Here is a 13,599-nt window from a genome sequence, read left to right as displayed (position 1 = left end):
AACCAAAAATACTTTTGCTTATTAAGCTGTAAGATCAAAACGGTAAGTATTTTTATACCCTAATAACATAATAGCTTAGTATCTGAAAAAATACTTCATGTATTTATATGCTGCTGCTGATTTATATCCCCACGATGATGAGAAAAGAAATCACCCAAACACTAAGGTGACTGTGAACAGAGAAAACTTGGAAACCTTTGTCCTAGATGGAGTCCACTAACCCAAACAAGTAACTGTTCATACAATTTTCTTCAAATATTTATCAAATGTTTGAGTGTACACAATACATCTGACCAAATAACTCACCTATCTGAACCAGAGACTGTGTCATGAAAATCTCCATGTTTCACTTAAAGATGAAATAGCACTGAGCTTTCATATGTCATCCAGAATTAAACAGCCAATCCACAAATAAAATTTCAAAAAATAAAATTTTGAATAATTTCTGCATAATACCTGAGTGTGAGCTCTCAATGGTGGTGTCTGACTTGGAATCCAGAGATGAAGGAATTTGTCTTAATTGGGGAACATAGTACATCTTTTTTTTTTTTTTTTTTTTTCAGAAAATTATTTTAATAGTTACAAAATATCTTTTTTTTTTTTTTTTTTTTACAGAATCAGTATAAAATAGCAGTTGATTTCTCCATAATTATCAGAATTATTTATACTTGAGGTCTTGGGTAAGTGGGGCTGAAATCAACAAAAGGTCTTGGACTGTTGGCTCAGAAATCTTCCTGGGAAGCCCACCATGTTGATGTCTCTCATGCTTAACTCCTATGAGATGACCCGGTCCTTTTTTAAAAAAAAGTATCTTTTTATTCATTCTTTGGAGGCTTGAAGTGAATTCGGCAGCGTTCATTAAACACCTTCCAGCTCCTGTCATTTACCACTTCTTCAACATTCAGTTCTGACTGCATCCATTTCAACTTTGTCTGTTCTTTTCTAAGTTGCTTTAATAACGTTAAATTGTCCAAATTCTTTTCTCTCTCCTCTCGGAGCTGTTTTACTACTGATGAGGTCTGAGCTATACAGTTTTTTATGACTCGGTCCCTACTGGCATGAGCCGCCATCAAAGACTCATAAAGTTGTTTACAGGTTTGGCTGGCATCAATTTTCCCTGCAAAGGAAGCTGTTGGAACCGTAGTGTTTAATTCATGTACTATTCTGTCATCAATCGTCCTCATCACCTTGAGTAATTCCTGGAACTCGGCGAACTCCTCACAGCTCACACCGCCACTGGGCGCCGCCATATTGGGCCCATAGTACATCTTTGTACTACCAGAAGGCTTATATGGCAACAGTAAAGGCTGGCCTAAGGACATAAAGATCAGGATACTTAATAAGAAAACATTGATTAATTCACTGAACAAATATTAAGTACCTTTAATGTGCCAAGCAGTGGTCAAGATTCTTGGAATGTATCAGTAAACTAGCACTCTAGAAGAGGGAGATAGACAGTAAACAATTAGCGTACTGAATAAGTAAATCATCTAGTATTTTTATAAATTATTAGTGACATAAAACATTAGAAAATCCTGGGACTTCCCTGGTGGTGCAGTGGGTTAAGAATCTGCCTGCCAATGCAGGGGACAGGGGTTCGATACCTGGTCTGGGAAGATCTCACATGCTGTGGAGCAACTAAGCCTGTGCACCACAACTACTGAGCCTGCGTGCCACAAGTACCAAAGCCCGCCTGCCCTAGAGCCCGAGCGCCACAACTACTGAGCCCATGTGCCGCAACTACTGAAGCCCACGTGCTCTAGGGCCCTTGTGCTGCGAGTACTGAGCCCTCGTGCTGCAACTCCTGAAACCTGTGCGCCTAGAGCCCGCGCTCTGCAACAGGAGAAGCCACCACAATAAGAAACCCATGCACCACAACGAAGAGTAGCCCCTACTCACCACAGCTAGGGAAAGCCCGTATGCAGCAACAAAGACCCAAAACAGCCACTCCCCCCCAAAAAATTAGAAAATGCTGAGGAAGATTAGAAGTATTTGGGAAATTGCAGCAGGATGCAGTTTAAATAGAGTGGTAAGGGTAGGATTCATTGAGAAGACGACTTCTTAGCAATCTAGTCCATAGTTAGATGGCTCTAACTAAGAAACACTTTATCTTATATTGAACCCAAACCTGGTCGTTGTTAACCCCTACTACTGATCTTTGAAGGTTCTCCCTCCAGAGTCATAGAAAGTAAATCTAATTCTCTTCTATGTGGCAGATTTTCAAAATAAGTTTTCCATTATAAAAGTATAAATTCTCAATATTAAAAAAATACACAGAAATAAAAAAGACAAAGTCTTACCACTCAAAGATAACTATTATTAATATTTTAATGTATTTCTACAGGTCTTTCCTCTGTATTTCTTATTTGTTTACATAGTTGTATATAGTATGTATAATGTGGAATTCAGTTTTTCTACTTTACATTGATAATAAAATATTCATTTTATTTCCTATCTTCACATTTTTTATCATTCTACTACACATTAAGTGTATTTAACCCTTCTCATAATGTTAAAAATTTAGGCTGGATTAAATTTTCAATAATAAAGAATTCTGTAATAAAGACTTCTTGTTTATAGCATACCCATTCTCCCCTGCTGCCCCATTTCACATAAGTTTTCTGATTTCAGAGTGAAAAATTATGTCATTTATAAAGTTTCTTTTTTTAAAATACTAACTGCTAAAATTCTTTCTAAAATGTCTGTGACATGGTAGTAATTTGATTATTATAGAAGATGAAATCTTTTTCTTCTTCTTCTTTTTTTGCTTCATTGGGTCTTCATTGCTGCACACGGGCTTTCTCTAGTTGCGGTGTGGGGGGCTACTCTTCGTTGTGGTGCGCGAGCTTCTCACTCTTCTCACTGCAGTGGCTTCTCTTGCTGTGGAGCACAGGCTCTAGGCACGCAGGCTTCAGTAGTTGTGGAGCATGGGCTCAGTAGTTGTGGCTTGCGGGCTCTAGAGCACAGGCTCAGTAGTTGTGGAGCACGGGCTTAGTTGCTCTGTGGCATGTGGGATCTTCCCGGACCAGGGCTCGAACCCGTGTCCCCTGCACTGGCAGGTGGATTCTTAACCACTGCGCCACCAGGGAAGTCCCTGAAATCTTTTTCTATACACTTGTTTTTCTTTCATGATGTGGTAGAAACTCTCTCTCTGTAACAGCATTTTGATATTTAGCTGGGTACATACTGCTCATCTGTACACTGTATTTCCCAATCTCCCTTGCAGACATGTATGGACATATGACTAAGTCTGGGCCCATAGGTCAAGGCTGAGAATAATGTCTGCAACTTCCAGGCATCCCATTAAAACACTCCACTGGCTGCTGCTAAAATTTATCCTCCCCATCACTCTTCTTTTCCAGTATTTTCTTATTATTCTTCCTGAAAAAATTTAAGATCAATTAAACAAGTTCAAAAGAACAATTCCATTAGAATTTTGAGTAGAATTACATTAGAGTTTAAATTCATTTGGGAATAAATGACATCTTTAAATATTCAATTTTCCCATTCAGAAATATCCCATCCCTCCTTTTAGTCTACTGTCCTTTTCTATGCCTACACAAAGGATTAGTACTGCCATCACATGAGTCCTATAAAATTCTTGTTTAGGTTACTCCTCAGTATTCATGGGGTTGTACTGCTCATTCAAATAGAATTTGGTAGATAGCTACCACTTCTCCTGATTAAACACAACAGCTTCTTCAGTTTATCCTTATGGACCATGGTCTTCTCTTGCATCCTGTAATCACCTCTAGATGGACTCCTAGTTGCCCATGTCTAGTTTATAAAAATCAAAATACTCTAGACAGAGTCTGATAGTCCCAGAGTCGAATGAGATCTCCTTCATTCTGGACGCAATAACAACTTTTATATTACTTAGAATTGTGTTACCATCCTTGACCACTCCATCATTCTGATGATTTGACATGGAATCCATATTACTAGTACCCTGCTTCCAACCAAGGAATTGACTTCATAGGGAAGGAAATGAGACAAAAGGCTGACGCCTAAAGGGAGTCACTGTTCTCCTCACGAGCCTGATCACCCACAGCTATGGTAAACTCAAAAACAAAAGAGCGAGTGAACAATTTACTGATAACTGTCATGGCACAAGCTGGGAGGCATCACTTTCTGAGGCTGGAATGCTAGCTTGCCGAATACGGCATGTGCTCAGAACCACATATGGCACTTGCCTATCCCACAGGCAGAATGCATGTATTTAGGAACAAAGGCAGAAGCCTTTAAAATCTTTTGCTTTCTATCTCTGTGACTCTGCTTTGTTTGATGGAAGATCTTAGAAATAAGGGAGGGGCACTTCTACCGGGAGACAGGAGCCATCTAGTCATTTTACATTCTTTATGTCACTGAAACAATGCAGGGAATAGGATGCCATAGTGTTGACTAAAACTACAATTGACCTTAACTATCAGGGAGAAATAAGGTTACCTTAAAAGAAGAAAGTCAGTAGGAGTATGGCTTACACCTAGGGGACCACGTTACCAAGCCTGGTCATAGAAATTAACCAAAAAATGACCTTAAACCTATGCAGGGCTAGCAAAGCCTTAGACTACTTAGGAATACTTGTACCAACCTATCAGGCAAAACCCCAGCCAATGAGAACCTGGCTGAATTCAAGGAGAATGAAGAAATGTATAGAGGCTGGAAGAATTTAAATAACAGGAAAAATAGGCTGTAGCCTCTACTTCTCTTTGGACGTTGCTGTAGTCATTATTGTTAGAATATTGACTTAGTAGTTTTCTTCCTCCACCAGTGTATATAAAGCTTGGTGGTGATGGTTAAATTTACCATTTAGTTCAAAGTTTGCAGAAAATGGACAACAACAATTGGGCAGAATGACAATGGACCCAGAGCAAGAATGGCTACCATGTGGAGATGGAGAATTCAGAGGCAAGATAAGTGGCTTTTTGAAATTCTCAACAACTTTATGTTTGGATGCAGAAGTCTTAAAGTTACTTTGGACTGCCTATCTCTGGGGGAAGAAGTGACTATTCAGCAAATAATGGTTGTTCCTGGGAGAGACAGAAAGGACTGCAGAAGGGTAAAGAAGAAAGTCCAACCATAAAATTTATTTCTTCAAAAAACTTGCAGATGGAACTAAATATAAACATATAGCATATTACTCTTAATTTGTTAATTCAGAGCAGTGGACACATAGTCATAAATTCAACATGCTCTTCTGTATACTTTTAAAATATTTTTAAAATTTTACTTCTGAATCCACAGAGTTAAAAATATTTTATTATTAAACCAAATAATATTTCTCTTTTAAAGGAGTCCTTTCTACCAAGTACCTGTATGTAAAGGTAAGACCATGAACTGTGGGCTCTACATAGACTGATCCATTTGATGTCAGAAGAGGTAAAAAATACACTTTCACAGTTGGATTTCCTCTCCTGTGCTCTGCCACCAACATGAAAACAGCATAGCCCAGAGTAGCCTGGGTTTCAGTACAAGGCATGTGGAACAGACCCAAACGGTTTTTGCATCCTGATGCCAAACTCCAACTGACTCATAAGACCATGAGTGAGGCAAGCAAATGTCTGTTGTTATAAAGCACTGAGATTTTCGAGGTTCTTATACAGTATCACGGTGGCAATAGGTAACTGACACATTAAAGGCATTCTGTGTGATATTGATTAGACTATACATTTGGGGGGCATAATTTTATTTCACAATAAAAATGTATAAGAGATATAACCATCTCGGGCTGCCCTGATAGCGCAGTGGTTAAGAATCCGCCTGCCAATGCAGGGGACACGGGTGCCAGCCCTGGTCCGGGAAGATCCCACATGCCGCGGAGCAACTAAGCCCATGTGCCACAACTACTGAGCCTGCGCTCTAGAGCCCGCCAGCCACAACTACTGAGCGCACGCACCACAACTACCGAAGCCCACGTGCCTAGAGCCCGTGCTCCACCACAAGAGAAGCCACCGCAATGAGAAGCCTGTGCACCGCAATGAAGAGTAGCCCCTGCTCGCCGCAAGTAGAGAAAGGCTGCACGCAGTGATGAAGACCCAACACAGCCAAAAATAAAATAAATAAAAGTAAAAAAAAGAAAAAGAAAAGAAATATAACCATTTCAACATATAAATGTATTTATTCAAATTAAATTCAGTGCAATTTAAATGTGGAACTAAGCAATTTTCTTTATACGTTTAGGCATATTCCATTTATACCTACAGACAGATAAACTTTTTGCACAAGTAGGAAAACTTAAAATATATTTTGAACAGATTTGTACAAACTGTTGAATACTTTAAAATTAGTAATTGAAAGTTCCTACCCTCATTTGGAGGTAGAATGGGAACTTAACTTTCGAGTTACTGGTCTGAAAAAGAAAATAACTTGCTATAATTTTGAATGTTATATAGTATAAGCACTATAAAAATATCACTGTCATGATAGCATAGGAACACTCTAAATGTAGACCTTATGGTAGAAATTGCTAGCTGTTCACCAAAACTCATTTCTTCTTCATCCTGGAAAGCACAGCTAAACTATTCCTAGTCAGTGGAAGGTGATGTGGGCCACACCTAGGCCTAGCCCATAAAAGCCTCCCAACATGTGCTCCTCCATGCTTTTCGTCCCTTCCAGTTGACTATGATGATGAATCCAAGGTTCCATGTTTTAAAGAAAGCAGAGTCACAGTCAACCTGAGTCCCTGCTCAACGTTTCTTGAGCAAGAAATAGACTGGTATTGTGTTTGCTATCTGTTCACTGTATCATGCAAAACAATAGTAAAAGAAACAATGCCAAATAATTATCTACCTCCCTAAAATTGAACCTCTATAGTTTTTATGTTTTCATGAACTACTTGCATTCTTATGACAAGTATCATGAGTTGAAAATACGTCAGCCACAAGTAGCATGAGTTTCACATAGGTTGTTAACTTCACTAGAAATTGAAGTAAAAACATAATAAATTATATTCTCTTCATAGCTATGTAAATAAAAGATGTTTTAATCATGTACAACCTAATGCTTTAAATTAAAATTAGGTTTTCTAACTAGAAAGACCCAATCAAGAAATTTCTTAGTTAATGACCCACAAAAGTTGGTAATGTGACCTAAAATTCTCTTACCATCTGTGCCATGAAGAACAGTAATCTGTTGGACTGAAGATGATGAAGCAAACTTGACAGGAACTTTGCCCGACTTCTGTGTACTGAGCTCTGGAATATCATGTCCACGATCTTCAGCATTAACAAAAATCTCAGATGAAAACATGGTTTTTCCTGGACTCTCTGTTGTTATCTGAGTGACTGCATCAGATGATAATTTTCCAGAGATGGGAGAAAACGGGGTCTTAATCTCCTTTGGTGATCTGAACAAAAAAGAGAAAGCACACAGCAGGTCATATCCTTGGCTTCTCGAATACTGTAATTTCTTTCCAAATGTGGCTTCAATATTTTTTGGAGACACATCCAACTCAAATGGTTAAGTTATTTCTGCAGTACCCTTTGCTTTTTTACATACTTATTACAGGGTGATCATGCATGAGTTAACTTTTACTTATTTTAAAATCTACTTTTATTTTGGATTTAGAATGCTATTATATAAGGAAAGGGTACTTTTCAGTTGAAGTGGAAAGATATCCATTACAAAATAATTACTGGAAGTCCACTATAAATTAGGGGACTATGCTAAACGCATAGAGTGTACAAAAATAAAAAAGAAACAGAGCCTTTCCTCAAAAAGTTTATATGTCAGTGGGGGAACCAGAGGTTTTGAAGGTTGTAATTATGTATATAGATTATAAAGAATCCATATTAAAACATAATGGAGTAAATAAATGAGTGTATAAATAAATAAATAATAGGAGAGAGGGAGAAGACAAATCTTGTCAACAGAAGAATTCCATATGTAGGTAACCTCCCCCCCGCCACCCCCCACCCCCGGCATCCATCTCCTCCCCAAGGAGGTGGAGGTGAAGCTTAATCTTCCCCTTAAGTCCAGTCCTGGGCTGGCCTTAATGATTGAATTCCAAAGAGAGTATAAAATGGGAGAAAAAGTAACTTTACAGTGGAGAAACCAAGCAAACACCATGTTATGCAAGTGATGATGTTTCACATCACCAGTGATGTCATGGAGACACTCCATACTCTCTGTTATGATGTGATGAGACGGTTACTTCGCTTCTGTGGTATTCTTTGTCAAAACCTATAACTCCAGTCGAATCATGAGAAAAACATCAGCCAAACCCAGACTGAGAACAATTCTACAAAATATCAGACAAATATTCCTCAAGACTGTCAAAATCATGAAAAACAAGGAAGGAATGAGGAACTGTCATAGACCAGAGAAGACTAAGGAGACATGACAACTAACTAAGTGGAATGTGATATACTGGATTGGGTCCTAGAACAGAAAAAGGTCATTAACAGGAAAACTGGTGAAATCCAAAAAAAGTCTTAAGTTTAGTTAATAGTAATGTATAAATGTTGGCTTTTTAATTTTGAAAAATATACTATGGTAGTATAAGATGTTAGCAATAGGAAAAACTGGGAGAGAGGTAAAGGGAACTCTGTTTGTATCTTTTCTGCAGATTTGAAATTATTTGAAAATAAAAAAGGTCATTTTAAAAAAATGGAGTAATACTGTATTGTATTATATCACAGAAGAAGAAGACCTTTTAAAAGGTCTTTTAAATCTCTACCCTCTATATACTATTCACTAATTAAAAGGACAATTATGAGAAAAGAAAATAGGCTCATCTCCCTTATGTATACAGAAGCAAAAATCATACACAAAATGTTAGACAATCAAATGTAGAGTGTGTGAGTGAGTGAATGTGTGTGTGTGTGTGTGAATTCCTACCAAGTTGTTTTACTCCAGAAATGCAAGGGGAGTTAACATTCAGATATCAATAAATGTCATGCACCACATCAGTAAAATAAAGGAGAAAATGTATATGATCATATCAGTATAGTCAGATAAAGCATTTGATAAAATTCAATAATTATGTATGATTAAAAACTCATAGCAAAGGGAAACTACAAAAAACTTGAGAGCCACCATCCTATTTATAGTGAAATGTGGAGAATGTCCACTGTAAGATTAGGAACAAAATAAGAATGCCAACTCTTACCTTTTCTATTCAACCTGTTAGTAAAAGTATTAAATGGCATTAGCAGTAAGGCAGGAAAAAGAAATCAGAAATATAAGGCTAAGAAAGGAAGAAATAATACTGTCACTTTCCATATTTGATATAATTAAGGATACAGAAAATCCAAAACCATCTACAGATAACTTATTAGAATATCAGTTAGTTTTTAGAAGAGTTGCCAGATAAGAGACCAAACATTAAAAAATTCCACTAACATTTTTCTGTGTCTGAAAAGTTATAAAATTAAAAACTAAAAAATATGCCATCTACATTATCATCAAAACATCATATACCTAATAATAAGTGTAATAAAAAATGTAAGAACCCTGAACAGAAAACTATTAATATATCATAGAGAGAAATTAAAGGTGATCTAAATAGGATTTCTACTTTGAGGCAGGATGTATAGGCATACCTCACTTTATTGCACTTCACTTTATTGTACCTTGCAGATAATGCCTTTTTTTTTTTTTTTTTTTTTTTTTACAAATTGAAGGTTTGTGGCAACCCTGTGTCAAGCAGCTCTACTGGTGGTGCCATTTTTCCAACAGCATTTGCTCACTTCGTGTCTCTAGGTCACGTTTTGGTAAGTCTCACAATATTTCAAACTTTTTCACTCTTATACTTGTTACATGATCTGTGATCAGTGATCTTTTTTTTTTTTTTTTTTTTTTTGGCTGTGTTGGGTCTTCGCCTCTGTGCGAGGGCTTTCTCCAGTTGCGGCGAGTGGGGGCCACTCTTCATCGCGGTGCGCGGGCCTCTCACTGTCGCGGCCTCTCCCGTTGCGGAGCACAGGCTCCAGACGCGCAGGCTCAGTAGTTGTGGCTCACGAGCTTAGTTGCTCCGCGGCATGTGGGATCTTCCCAGACCAGGGCTCGAACCCGTGTGCCCTGCATTGGCAGGCAGATTCTTAACCACTGCGCCACCAGGGAAGCCCCGATCAGTGATCTTTGATGTTACTATTGCAAAAAGATTACAGCCTGCTGAAGGCTCAGATGATGGGTAGCATTCTTAAAGTCTACTTTCAAATTAAGATATGTACTTTTTTTAGACATAATGCTATTGCACACTTAATAGACTACAGTATAGCATAAACATAACTTTTACATGCACTGGGAAACCAAACAACTCGTGTGACTTGCTTTCTTAGGATATTCTCCTTATTGTGGTGTCTGGGACCAAAGCCATATCTCCATAATAATATGCCTGCACGAGGTAGGCACAGGCCATCACTCCTGCTGCAACAAGCAAACAAACTTGAATAAAAGATCATCGAGCTAAGGAAGCAATCAAGAAACAATATCAACTAATATGCTAGAGAGGGACATTTAGAGATTTGGAGCAGGGGTTTGGTGTAGGGAGACATACTCCACTGGAAAAGAGAAATCACCATACCTTTTGATGAACTCATTTGCTGGCATGATGGAGTGAAATCTAGCAGAGTGTCAAGCCGATTTCCCCCACAGGACATTTCCTTAGTGTCAGGGTGGTATAGGATGATGGGGGACTGAGCCAAGAAAGCAGAGTGAAATTTCCTGCACAGTCATGGCACTAACAAACCAAATCCCGCTAGATAAAGGGGCCTGTGACAATCATTAGGTCTCCTCTTCAAGACATTTGCCAGTTTTTGAACCTATATAAAGCAGGAAGCTAAATACCTAATGCCTGAGGGAGAGAACTTTCCAAAGTGAGGAATTAGAGACCTACCAGACTCACAGTAAAAACCCGGAAGTGCCATCCCCAAGAAGGGGGCTGAGTCAGAAAAAGTGAAATCATCTGCAATGTTTCAGTGTTTATGAGACAAATTTTCATCGAGGAAGTGTAACGGCAACAAATACATAGCTGGTCTCTCCTTACATTTGCCATACTCTGAAGCTGTGAGAACTGAGAGCCTAAAGAGCTGAATTCAAACATCTGAAAGACTGAAGTCAATAACTGACTGTATTTATTGAAGAATCAAAGACCTGTCAGGCTCACAGCAAAAATCCAGGGAGGCCACAAATTAGGAAAAATCATAGGTAGGATGAGACAACTAAAGCTCCAACCCAGTTCTGACCTAGTAAAATTCCTGAAATGACTGAAATGACCAGCCACTCTGATTAACAGAGAAAGGGGTAAATCTTCTCTGGTGCAAAGTAATAGCATCTTCAGTCTCTATGAAGTTTTTATTCACCATGTCCAGCACACAATCAAAAACTATGAAATTCCTGAAGCAGGAAAAAGTGACTAAAAATTAAGACAAAAAAAAAAAAAACAAGAAAAATTGATTTAGAGGGAATTCAGATTCTGGAGTTAGCACAGAACTTTAAAATGACTATATTGAGAGTAAAAGATGGGGATTAATAGATTAAAATATGGAGAATCTCAACAGAAAATTGGAATCAATTTAAAAAAATCAAATACAGATAAATGAAAAATAAGAAAACTGATCCCCAGCAGACCTTAGGGAATACTAGAAGAAATTTTTTTAGGCTGAAGTAAAATGGCCCAACATAGAACAGAGCTGGGCTCTCGGTCCCATATTGAACTCGAGTTGGAAGAGGCGAGTCCGGTCTCAAAACGGAGGTAAAACCGCCGCCCGGTCGCCCCCAGCCCGACTCCGGCCGCCGCCGCCGCCGCCACCGCCGCCGGGGGGAGGAGGGCCATGATCCAAGGGAACCAGAACAGTTGAGAAAACTGTTTATTGGTGGTCTGAGCTTTGAAACTACAGACGATAGCTTAAGAGAACATTTTGAGAAATGGGGCACACTTACAGATTGTGTGGTGATGAGAGACCCCCAAACAAACCGTTCCAGGGGCTTTGGTTTTGTGACTTACTCTTGGGTTGAAGAGGTGGATGCAGCAATGTGTGCTCGACCACACAAGGTTGATGGGCGTGTAGTGGAACCAAAGAGAGCTGTTTCTAGAGAGGATTCTGTAAAGCCTGGTGCCCATCTCACAGTGAAGAAAATTTTTGTTGGTGGTATTAAAGAAGATACAGAAGAATGTAATTTGAGAGACTACTTTGAAAAGTATGGCAAGATTGAAACCATAGAAGTTATGGAAGACAGGCAGAGTGGAAAAAAGAGAGGATTTGCTTTTGTAACTTTTGATGATCATGATACCATTGATAAAATTGTTGTTCAGAAATACCACACTATTAATGGGCATCATTGTGAAGTGAAAAAGGCCCTTTCTAAACAAGAAATGCAATCTGCTGGATCACAGAGAGGTCGTGGAGGTGGATCTGGCAACTTTATGGGTCGTGGAGGAAACTTTGGAGGTGGTGGAGGTAACTTTGGCCGTGGTGGAAACTTTGGTGGAAGAGGAGGCTATGGTGGTGGAGGTGGTGGCAGCAGAGGTAGTTATGGAGGAGGTGATGGTGGATATAACGGATTTGGAGGCGACGGTGGTAACTATGGTGGTGGTCCTGGTTACAGTAGTAGAGGAGGCTATGGTGGTGGTGGACCAGGATATGGAAACCAAGATGGTGGATATGGTGGCGGTGGTGGAGGATATGATGGTTACAATGAAGGAGGAAATTTTGGAGGTAACTATGGTGGTGGTGGGAGCTATAATGATTTTGGAAATTATAGTGGCCAACAGCAATCAAATTATGGACCCATGAAGGGAGGCAGTTTTGGTGGAAGAAGCTCGGGAAGTCCCTATGGTGGTGGTTATGGATCTGGTGGTGGAAGTGGTGGCTATGGTAGCAGAAGGTTCTCAAAACTCAGAAGAAAAGGGCTACAGTTCTTTGCAGGAGAGAGAGCGAGGAGTTGTCAGGAAAGCTGCAGGTTACTTTGAGACAGTCGTCCCAAATGCATTAGAGGAACTGTAAAAATCTGCCACAGAAGGAACGATGATCCATAGTCAGAAAAGTTACTGCAGCTTAAACAGGAAACCTTTCTTGTTCAGGACTGTCCTAGCCACAGTTTGCAAAAAGTGCAGCTATTGATTAATGCAATGTAGTGTCAATTAGATGTACATTCCTGAGGTCTTTTATCTGTTGTAGCTTTGTCTTTTTCTTTTCATTACATCAGGTATATTGCCCTGTAAATTGTGGTAGTGGTACCAGGAATAAAAAATTAAGGAATTTTTAACTTTTCAATATTTGTGTAGTTCAGTTTTTCTACATTTTAGTACAGAAACTCTAACAAAATGCAGTTTTGAAGGTGTTTCCTTGTGAGTTAACAAGATCATTGTTAATTAATATTTTGTATGAATTTTGCTAAAGTTAACTGTAAAGAAACACCTGCTGACTTGCAGTTTAAGGGGATCTATTCTCCCCATTTCCAAACCATGAAATGAATGGGCTCTGACATGTGGAGAGAATAGATATTTGTATGTTTGCAATGTGTGTTTTAGATAATAGAATTGGGTATTTAAATTAGCATATTTGTGAATTTAATAGCATTAAAGATTTACTTCAAATGGAAAATCTCAAAATTCAAAAAAAAAAAAGAAAGGAAAGAGCTGGGAGCTCGATTGGCGCT

General features: G+C 38.8%; 2 protein-coding genes across 2 annotated transcripts; one reads left to right on the top strand and one right to left on the bottom strand.

Moving 5' to 3' along the window:
- Positions 1-574: 574 nt before the first annotated feature.
- On the bottom strand, positions 575-1,281 carry LOC130709325 (protein MIX23-like). The gene has a single exon (XM_057557757.1). The coding sequence runs from the start codon at positions 1,266-1,268 to the stop codon at positions 816-818; it is 453 nt and encodes a 150-aa protein (XP_057413740.1). The 5' UTR covers positions 1,269-1,281; the 3' UTR covers positions 575-815.
- A 10,161-nt stretch (positions 1,282-11,442) lies between these two features.
- Positions 11,443-13,292, top strand: LOC103013566 (heterogeneous nuclear ribonucleoprotein A3-like). Its single transcript, XM_057557854.1, has one exon. The coding sequence runs from the start codon at positions 11,894-11,896 to the stop codon at positions 12,908-12,910; it is 1,017 nt and encodes a 338-aa protein (XP_057413837.1). The 5' UTR covers positions 11,443-11,893; the 3' UTR covers positions 12,911-13,292.
- The last annotated feature ends 307 nt before the right edge of the window (positions 13,293-13,599 follow it).

Source organism: Balaenoptera acutorostrata, chromosome 12, assembly GCF_949987535.1.
Source record: "Balaenoptera acutorostrata chromosome 12, mBalAcu1.1, whole genome shotgun sequence".
In the NCBI taxonomy this organism is placed as follows: domain Eukaryota; kingdom Metazoa; phylum Chordata; class Mammalia; order Artiodactyla; family Balaenopteridae; genus Balaenoptera; species Balaenoptera acutorostrata.
Note: the sequence above shows the minus strand (reverse complement) of the source record. Positions and strands in the feature narration are given on the sequence as shown.